Source organism: Oryctolagus cuniculus, chromosome 1 (genome assembly GCF_051225735.1).
Source record: "Oryctolagus cuniculus isolate XC-2025 breed Fujian yellow rabbit chromosome 1, ASM5122573v1, whole genome shotgun sequence".
NCBI classification, from domain to species: Eukaryota; Metazoa; Chordata; class Mammalia; order Lagomorpha; family Leporidae; genus Oryctolagus; species Oryctolagus cuniculus.
In genome coordinates, this window is record NC_142867.1 from 100831053 (window position 1) to 100841813 (window position 10761).

The following is a 10761-nucleotide window of genomic DNA, read 5'->3' on the forward strand; positions in this document are numbered from 1 at the left end:
GACCCAGGACCTCTCTCTCCTCCTATAATTTTTGTCCTAGATTTATCCTACCAGAGTCTTGTCCTGCCAATATCCCTTCCTGACTGTCTCAGCTTCCTAGACGTTCTCTTCTTTTGTGTTTCCAAATGACAGTTTTTGGTGATCAGCAACAAAAAATTGGGTTTTGATGGTTAGGATTTATAATTCTGTTCTTGGATTATGTTTACTCAGTAGCCTTAGCCTCATTTGTTATTTATAAAACTTGTTTAAATGAAATAGTATGTAGTACCTTAACAACAGACTTAAAAGTTTTTGGAACACAACACATCTTAAATTAAAGCCTTATACCTTATAATTTTTTGGAAAAAAAAAATTCCAGTATAATACAATTTTAACAGAGACTGGATATCTTTCCCATTATGGGGAACTGGAGCAGTGATAATTAATATTTGTAAAGCATTTACTATGCATATATCACTTACTTCATCTTTTCATATGGTAGATATTAATTGCATTCTACAGATTGGAAGACTGACACTGCATGAAGTTCAGCGGCTTTTCCAGTTTGGGGTGGTTGCTAGGGTTTATTCAATAAAGGTCCAACTCCAAAAGCAGTTATCTAAATGAGAATTTTTATGTAGGCATTTAATAACAGTAATTGAATTGCTAATTTTTAAAACAACAGTTTCATCATTAATCAAGGAGAGGAAAAAAAGGGATACATTCTTCGCATGTTGAGGTGGAGCCCTATGAATGAATCTTGGTGGCTTTCTGAAAGAACATACATAGAGACACCCACTCTCTGTGCCACCTTTGAGCAGCCAGACAAGACACCATCACCGGAGCCTGAACCACTGGGGCTCAAGTACCTATGAAACCGTGATCCAAAATAAACCTATTTCCTTTATAAAGTTAGGCTGCCTTGACTATTTTGTCATTATGACAAAAAAGCTGACTAATGTAAAAGGTGGGAGATTTTCACTAAACTGACTCAATGGGATTCTTGCTAAAACTGGACTAAGTGGGCAGACCACTGGACTAAAGATAGAGCCCATTTGGATAGAGGAATCACAAGATTCTGACTCAAATTTGGTCAAAAAGAGAGTGTCTTTGTCAATACTTCATTCAAGATTTAAAATAATAATAATAAAGAGAAAACTCTGGAAAAAAGATTAAGATTTTAATGTCATTTTAAAAAGGATAATATATTTTATTGCAAAGAGAATAAAAATTACTCATTTTTTAAAAATTGAAATGTCAAATTATGTTCATCTTATAATGTTAAGGATTGCATTATTCCTCATTCTGAGTCTGAGGTTACAGGGTACTTTTTTTTATAGGATTGCATTTCTTTTGCCCTTGATGTTTTATTTTCACCCTTTGATCTCTTAGGTTTCTTTGGAATTAATGATACACTATTGGGAAAAGTAGTGCAGCACAGATTTAATAATCCACTTGCATAATGACTTAAAATGAATCACCTATGTCACAGAAAAAATATATGAATGCAGTTTTAGATATGACATACGATGGGCCAGTTAGATAATTAACAGTATAGAAGCTCAACTCAGTGGTTTATTAATTTACTCAAGAAATATAAACTGAGCTGCTGAATACCAAAGCAGTGTGACTGCATATAAGAAGGCAAAGTTTTTGTCTTCAAAGAACTTAAATTTCTAATGGTGGAGGCAAGTAAGCCAATCGATCGATGACTATGGTGTAACATTTCAGATGGTTTAATGAAACACAGAACTAGAACCAGTAAGAGGATCAGGGAAGGCGTCTCAGGTCTCAGGTGAAGTAAGGTGATGGAATGAAAAAGTCTAAAATAAGACAGTTGCAGAGGCCTTAGTGAAAACATGATTGATTAAATTGCACATGGGAAGGAGAAAGTGGTTCAAGGATGACTTCCAGGTTGTTAGTGGGGCTAGTACTCTTCACTCAGAAGGTAGATGGAAGAGGAAGAACCGAATAGGGACAACATGTAGTAGTTAGGAGCATGTTTAATTTCAGGTACAAGTAGAAGGTAACTGGGAACTGGTAAGAATATGCTGATCTAGTGGTCAGGAGAGAAGTCTAGAGAGAATTTGAGGCATATTTTTAAGGCATATAATTTTGAAAACATACAAAGCCAAGTTTTAGAACATGAAGAATTCGTGGTTTTAGAAACAGCAGATAGGACCTGCACACATACACTCTTGACTGAGTGCTCTGGCTGTGCTCTCCTCTGTAACATTACTGGAAGTTAAATTATAAGAAAGCTTACTGAAATGTTGCTGTCCTATCCAAGTAGTGGTGATACTTGTGGGTTTGAAAAATCCCAACAGTTATGATTTCTACCACTCAAAAGAGTGGACCTTTATTAAATGACTTCTTTATTGAACGCCAGACCTCGAAACTAACAGCTTAGTAAGCACAAGGAAGGAGATCTACTACATAAAACTCCTGTATTGCCACACAGAATGCATGCCAGAGGAGAGGCATGGACACACATAGGGTGGCATGTTTAGGAAGGAGGTCATACTGGAACTGGACTTTGAAAGATAGGGAGACTTGGCTGGCGCCGTGGCTCAATAGGCTAATCCTCTGCCTTGCGGTTCTAGTCCCATTTGGGGCGCTGGATTCTGTCCCGGTTGACCTCTTCCAGGCCAGCTCTCTGCTGTGGCCCGGGAAGGCAGTGGAGGATGGCCCAAGTGCTTGGGCCCTGCACCCCATGGGAGACCAGGAGAAGCACCTGGCTCCTGGCTTCAGATCAGTGTGATGCGCCGGCTGCAGCATGCCGGCTGCGGTGGCCATTGGAGGGTGAACCAACGGCAAAAGGAAGACCTTTCTCTCTCTCTCTCTCTCTCTCACTCACTGTCCACTCTGCTTGTCAAAAATTAAAAAATAAAATAAAAGTAAATCAAATTGTTCATCTTCTTAAAAAAAAAGATAGGGAGACTTGACTTAATTGGAAAAAAGAATCCCAAATATTCACAAGATAAATTGAGAATGTAGGGCAGCATGTTCAGGGAATAAAAGGCTCAAAGAATGGGTTGTTTTACAAGGGTATAATGTCAGATAGGTCACAGAGGATGGCTTATACCAGATCATGTGATTCCTTAGACATTAAACTAAATAGTTTTCTTGGCAGTTGCTAAAATTTTTATGAAGAATGATGAGAGCCAAGTTGTGCTTTTCAAAGACAACTGCTGTTACTGGTTGGAAGAAGACATGTTTCACAGGGGACATTAAGACTTTGTAAATGATATTTCTTTTTTTATATATTCAACAGACTCTTTAATAAACATGTAATATGAGATAAAATCACACACAGAATTCAGTTTTTTTTAACTTTTTGTAAATGATATTTAATTAAGAACCTTCATTTAAGACCAGTTCTTAGTTTGTTGTTTTGTTTTGTTTTCCTGAGGGGAGAGTAGGCATGGAAATTATTATTGAAGAACTTCCTAAGAAGCCTGATATGTAAAACTGAAAAGTTCGGCCACCAGTAACTCCCATGTGGTCCGAGGAGCACTGTTTGCAAATCTGGAATAATGGCTCTGGCTTCCTTTTTTCAATTAAGGAATAGGTATAATTTTCATTCCATACAAACCTCTGAAGTGTCAAGCATTTAAAAGGCTCAGTTAATATAACTGTAGCCCAAAACAAAGAAATCATTCTACCTAGTTTGTGGCATATAATAGGAAGTTTGTTTTCAAATAAAATAATTCATGACCGTAATCAAATCCTGACCCAAGAAGACTCTCACCTTTCCTTATACATCTATTGACTCAGGAACTCGAAGTTTGAGATTGGGTCATCAACAAGAACAAAGATTTTGTAGCAGCGCACTTGCTCTGTATTATTCTGAGTTCTTGGGATTACAAAGAATAATTCACATATGCCAAGCTGCCCAAAATTTCAAATTTTATTTCTTTTTTTATTGCAAGGAATAATACAGCATGGTTGTAGAAACATCAGAATATACATAACAGCAAAAAGAAAATTTTAGAAGTCTTCCAAATCTTTTTCTGGACAGCCATTCCTACACAGACTTTTTGGGAAACAGAGATGTACTCTCATTTTGTATTGTTACAGCTTCAGTGTCCATAAATATTCCTGCAACAATATTTTTAATTGCTGTATAGTGTCTTCTTTCTAACTTTGTAATTCAATCCTTTATGGTTGTACTTTGGTGTTTCCAACTCTGTTAAATTAAAATAGCTTTGCTTTAAATATTCTTGTTATTAAATCTTTGAACATATCCCTAAGATTATTTCCTTGGAATAAATTCTCAAAAGACAAATTGCTGGACATGCACACTTTAAAGACTTTTGAAAGGTATGGGCAGATTGCCCTCCTGAACATTTATGTTAATTACTCTCCCTCTTTGGAATTAACATGCATACAGGTAAAAAAAATTCACTAGTATCGGGGAGTAGCAATGCTGAGTGCAAAATGAATGAATAAGTGATTCAAGCTGTATGAATTCAGAGCAAATAGCCTACTTTCAATAGGGGGATTATTGATTTTTTTTTTTTTTTAATTTATTCAGAGGCTGAGTTACTAGAGGGAGAGACAGAGAGAGAGAGGTCTTCCATCCACTGTTTCGTTCCCCAGATGATCCCAACAGCTGGGGCTAGGACAGGCTGAAACCAGGAATCAGGAACTTCCTGGTCTCCCATGTGGGTGCAGGGGCCCAAGCACTTGGGCCACCTTCCACTGCCTTCCCAATCCATTAGCAGGGAGCTAAAGTGGAAGTAGAGCAGCCAGGTCGTGAACTGAACTGGCACCCATATGGGGTGCAGGTGCTGCAGGTGGAGGCTTAACCTACTATGCCACATCGCTAGCCTCTGTTGACTACTTTTCATGAGAGATGAGGAATTAGAGCTAGGACTTAAAGGGCAAGGGAAGACCCAGCAGGAGAGAGATGCCACATTCACAGCAGATTATGGTGGGAGTACTGCAGAAATGTCTCAGATCTCAGGAGTAAGAGCAGTGCTTGAGTGAGAGAAAAGGAGGAAGGCTGACCCTTGTGTGCTAACTTGAGGTTTTCTTCCCCTGCCTTAGTTTCTCATGACTTTAACCCAGAGGTCACTAATATTCTGGGAGGCTGGGTAATTATAATAAACACCTTAAAAAATGTTGAAATCAGTAATTCAAACCTATTGAAAAAAAAAACTCAATTTCTAGGAGAATTATGGGGGTTTGGAGAATTCACAATCGACTCAAATTTGAAAATCATCAAAATAGAATTTTCCTGTCATCAGTTAACATTACATATTTCATGGTGAGATCTTTCTTTGTACTTAGTTGTGTGATCAGTTCTTGAAATGACACACCAACCATTGCTAATTAAATCTCTTTATGATTTGGATTTTTGAAAGATTAGTAGCTCTGAATTCTTTGTTTGTTTTTATAGCAGTGATGGGGCTTTTAATGCTCTAAGATGAGCCATGTTTTACTTTTTTTTAAAGATTTATTTATTTATTTGAAAGTCAGAGTTACACAGAGAGAGGAAAGGTAGAGAGAGAGAACAGAAGTCTTCCATCCTCTGGTTCACTCCCCAATTGGCTGCAATGGCTGGAGCTGCGCAGATCTGAAGCCAGGAGCCGGGAGCCAGGAGCTTCTTCGAAGGGTCTCCCACGTGGGTGCAGGGGCCAAGGACTTGGGCCATCTTCTACTGCTTTCCCAGGCCATAGCAGAGAGCTGGATCTGAAGTGGAGCAGCCGGTTCTCGAACAGGCGCCCATATGGGATGCCGGTGCTTCAGGCCACAGTGCCGGCCCCCATGCTTTTACTTTTTAAGGTATGCTTTTTGAATGAATATGTTGTACTCTGAATGCTGAGCAGGAATGTGGTCCTTTTGAGGCTTTGTTTAACACATTTGAAGAATGTGGAAACAGTTCAGCCCCTTAAGTCCCACAAAAGTACTACCTTTAGCTCACCAGGCACCGTCTTCAGAATGTTTCCCCATCTTTTCAGTCAACTGCACCAATGTCATGCTGCCGTGCGTACCTACTAGAACTCTTGAATGAAAGGTGCAAGAACCTATCCCTGAAGTTGTAGCAAATAATTAAAGAACCAAGAGACTAGAATTAACCATCATATACATTAGGCTATTAGTCAGTCATAAAGAAGTCCTTATCTTTGCTTGGATCCAGGAAACTACTGTTGAGTATTAACTAGATGGGGGTCAGAACCCCTCTCCCTAATTCATTAGGGGATGAGTATAATGGAGGCCTCTAGTGCCACAGCATTTGGAACAGGCCTTTTCTGAAGAGAGCAGAATGCAGCCATATTTTGCTTTCTGCTTACTGCTTTCTAGATTAATTACATCATCCTCTTTTTTCGTATATCACTCATAGAGGACCTATACTATTATTTAATAGTTAATTGGCTGCACAGATTACCACTTAATTGTCATAGAATATATGCCTTGAATGAATGCCTTTCTAGAATTTGAACTGATTAATAAAGCAGCAAAGCTGCTAATTCTGAAATATTTGGGTTCCATTAATTTTCCATCTTCCTTTTATCTGAACCACCTATTTCCTGTAGAGCACATTAACAAAAGAAGCATTAGTAAAGTCCACTAATTAGGCTGGTTCTGATGAGCTGCTCTGAGATGCCCTTGATTCACAGGCAGGCAAAAACCCCGTATCACCTTGTACCAATTAAATCATAGCACTGCAGCCCCATGGAATTGGCACAGGACTGGCCATACTCATAAGCAGATTAGGACTTGATGCATGTGTCTTTTAAAGCCTCTTTTCATTAAGAGTTACTTAAATTCTTTGCTGACCGAATTTCCTTCATAGGCAACTGTTTCTTGTTCATCTCTCCAGGAGCCCTTTTAAATTCAGTTATTTGTGGCTTAAAATAACCTCATGATACTGTCTAGCTTGTTTTTCCAGCAATAGTGAAAGAGAATGGCTGAGTCAGAGCTATGGGTGCTTCTGGGAGGTAAACTGGGGAATTATTTACAGTTTTGCTTCAAGCTGGTCCCAACTGGCTCTGCTGATTGGGCACATCCACTCCTATATCTAGGCTACCTTCTGAAACAGAATAGAATTCTTTGTAACTTGAGCAGTTCTCTTTTGCAATACACTATTTGTCTGGGATAAATGTAGTATTTCTTTGACGTTTTGTTACTGTTGCTGATTACTATATGAAGGTACTTCAAAAAAGGTCATGGAAAAGTGGAATTTAGGGGGCTGGTGCTGTGGCATAGCAGGTAAAGCTGCCACCTACAGTGCCAGCATCCCATGTGGGCACCTGTTCCAGTCCCAGCTGCTCTACTTTTGATCCAGGTCTCTGTTATGGTCTGAGAAAGCAGCATAAGATGGCCCAACTCCCTGGGCCCCGGCACCCACGTGGGAGACCTGGAAGAAGCTCCAGGCTCCTGGAAGAAACTGGGATTGGCCTAGCTCCGGCAGTTGCAGCCATTTGGGGAGTGAATCAGTGGATGGAAGACTTTCTCTTTCTCTCTCTCTCTTTCAAAAATATAAATAAATCTTTAAAAAATGGAATTTAAAAGTTTTTTTGGGAGCCAGTGTTGTGGCATAACATGCAAATCCACCACCTGTGACACTGGCATCCCATATGGGCACTGGTTCATGTCCTGGCTGCTCTACTTCTGATCCACCTCCCTGCTAATGACCTGAGAAAAGCAGTGGAGGATGGGCCAAAATGCTTGGGGCTCTGCCCTCAAGGAAGCTCCTGGCTTTTGGCTTTGGCCTGGCCCAGCCCTGCCCTTTGCTGTCAACTGGGCAATGATCCAACAGGTGGAGGACTTCTCTCTGTCTCTCCTACTGTCTCTCTGTAATTCTGACTCTCCATAAATAAGTAAATCCTAAGAAAGTTTCTTTTGGCATAAAAATACTTCAAAATCCATTCATGGGTTTTTGATAGTATGTATTTTCTATGGTTATGTTGAAGGCTCCTCTATATATGGATCTAAAAAATGTTTTTCTCTAAAATAAACTTTTTAATTCCCTGTCCCACAAATTTTTTGAAGTACCATCATACAGTCAATGGGAGAATTTGTTTAAAAGGGAGTGGTTTATAGGAAGAAAGTAAACCAGCATGTTGCTTACTACTGTGTTCTCTCATTTATAAATTTTATTTAATTCTCACAGTAATTCTAATTATATAATACCCATCTTTATTTAAAATAAAAGAAAGAAAAATGGAGACTTAGAAATATTAATTGATGGGTTAAGTTCTGACTACTGATGCCAAATCAATATTGTTTTCACAGTTGATTCTTTAAGTTGTAATCACCCAAATGTTGAGTGAAGTGAGTCAACTCTAATTGCTTTTGATAGACTACTTTTGGGACTGGATTTAGAGTTGTTCAGATCTGGGTTTGAGTCCCATGTGGGTAATCTGGATCCAATCATTTAAAATCTGTTAACCTCAGAATAAGGCTAATGCTCTCCATACTCAAGATTTTTCATGAAGATAAATGATGTCATCCATGTTAAAGCATATGTCTTAGTGCCGCACTCAGTGCATGGTCGCTACTGCCATTGTTATTTGAGTTTCTGTTGTTTTGTTTTTGTTTTTGTTTTTGTTTTTTTTTTTTTAACAGGCAGAGTGGACAGTGAGAGAGAGAGACAGAGAGAAAGGTCTTCCTTTGCCGTTGGTTCACCCTCCAATGGCCACCGCTGCCGGTGCACCGCGCTGATCCGATGGCAGGAGCCAGGAGCCAGGTGCTTTTCCTGGTCTCCCATGGGGTGCAGGGCCCAAGCACCTGGGCCAGCCTCCACTGCACTCCCTGGCCACAGCAGAGAGCTGGCCTGGAAGAGGGGCAACCGGGACAGAATCCGGCGCCCTGACCGGGACTAGAACCCGGTGTGCCGGCGCCACAAGGCGGAGGATTAGCCTAGTGAGCCGCGGCGCCGGCCGAGTTTCTGTTTTTAACATTATATCTTATTATTGAGTCATATTTGAACATGAGGGTTATCAAAATGCTTTGAGAATGTTGTTTTTCTTTTATTTTTAGTGCATTGAGTGTTTTCTACTTTCAGAAATTGGCTTTGTTTTTGTGGTCTGTGTCTTAGGCATGTGTAGAATACATGTGTAACAATGTTTGTTTTAAGATTTGTGTGTGTGTCCATCTGAGATATAGATATTTAAATGGGGAAAATTAGTTGTCTCCAATCATTTGTAATGTAGCATTTCAGGTTTTATTTTACTCATGATGTATCACAACCTAATGCAACAGATACTAGAATCAGTATCTGTTAACCCACAGACTACTACCTGATGGATTACTTAACTTTAAATGGAATGGTTACATGTGACAGGAGAAGCATAGATTAGGATCATACATACCTAAGGGGCATCTCAGTGGCTTCAAAGTGTAGATAACGTATCCATAGCTTCCTAGAATTCTTGCAAGGATTGGAAAACATGATGCATACAAAGTATTTTGCATGTTCCTGCTGTACAACAGGCCCTCTCTCCACATCCACTGATGAGAAAGAACTTATGATAGATGATGTGGATTTTTTCCCATCTTGAATAATAATATCACTTTACCAACTATCTGTTTCTGGTAACTTTGTCCTATTTTAAATGTTTGACTTCATACTAATAAGTTTATTATGTGTAAAAGTAAATCATTGGATTTGTTCCCACCAGTGATACCAAGAAGAAGCAGGGAATGAAGAAAAGGAGCAGCAAAGTGGAAGACGAGGGACCAACAAGTCGCAATAGAAAAAAGGCCAAGTGGGAAACCCTGGAACCTTTGGATACGGGCCTGTCTTTAGCAGAGGATGAAGAACTGGTGTTACATCTGCTCAAAAGTCAAAACTAACTACTTCCCGCCTTGTCTTCTCCTTGAGATCTCTGGTCATGATTCTGTGGCCAAGAGAAACAGTTGACTTTTAGGCAAATAGATATGGCATGTTTCATTCCTAAAGGACACTTCGTCCAGGAAGAAGCAGTCGGATCTGAGTCTCTTTCACAGGCCATGCTTCGTGCTGCCACGGATCCCATTGTCCAGCATGTGCTCTGTTGGTTCTGTCCTGGGCTTCTACCTCTTGTCATGGGAAATGCTGCCTTTGCTTTGCTGGCGATTTCTGAAGTCCTTGTTTTATTGTTAGAAATTCCTTTCTTACCTACTATACATAAGTTTCTATGTTATTTTTAAGCAAAACTGTTAGTAATTTTGTTGTATTTAATATTTCCAAAGAGACAGTATGATGGACCAGTCCTGAGAAAAAATGTGTATTTTTGAATTGAGACCATCAATAATAAACATATTTCCTATCAAAGAATGCATTAGTGTTTTTGTTGTGTCTGGTAATACAAGAACACCTCAAGGGAATGTTCCCGAGATAAACCGTTTTTTCATAAGCTTTAAGTTACCCTTTTCAAAGATAATAATTAACATAGTTGCAGACATGCTAGCGATCACTCATAAAATCTATAGAAGTCCTGATTCTGAGGATGTTGTAACTAAACCTGATCTCGTATTGAGCACATAGGAGCCTATCCGTATTGTGCAAGCGTTCTGTATATCAGGTAGCGTGGATCCACCCAGACTCAGCTCCTAATGATGAGTGAAAAAACAAAAATCAAGCCTTGGGGGCTGGCCTTTTGGTGCAGCAGGTGAAGCTGCCCACTTGCCGTGCCAACATCCCACATCAGAGTGCCTGTTAAAGTCCTAACAGCACTACTTCCTATCCAGCTCCCTGGTAATGCACCTGGGGAAACAGGGAATGGTGACCCAGGTATGTAGGTCTCTGCCGCTTACATGAGAGACCTTGATTGAGTTCCTGGCTCTTGT

The 10761-nt window shown here is 39.7% G+C and overlaps 1 protein-coding gene across 2 annotated transcripts in view; it reads left to right on the forward strand.

Annotated features, from left to right (window-relative positions):
- The window catches only part of DDX10 (DEAD-box helicase 10), a 292747-nt gene extending 282501 nt beyond the window's left edge, over positions 1 to 10246 (forward strand). For both annotated transcript variants that reach the window (XM_002708478.6, XM_089333667.1), the window contains exon 18: positions 9612 to 10246. In XM_002708478.6, the coding sequence (XP_002708524.4) occupies positions 9612 to 9786 (175 nt within the window). In that variant the 3' untranslated portion in view covers positions 9787 to 10246. The remainder of the gene's footprint in view (positions 1 to 9611) is intronic.
- Positions 10247 to 10761: the final 515 nt, after the last annotated feature.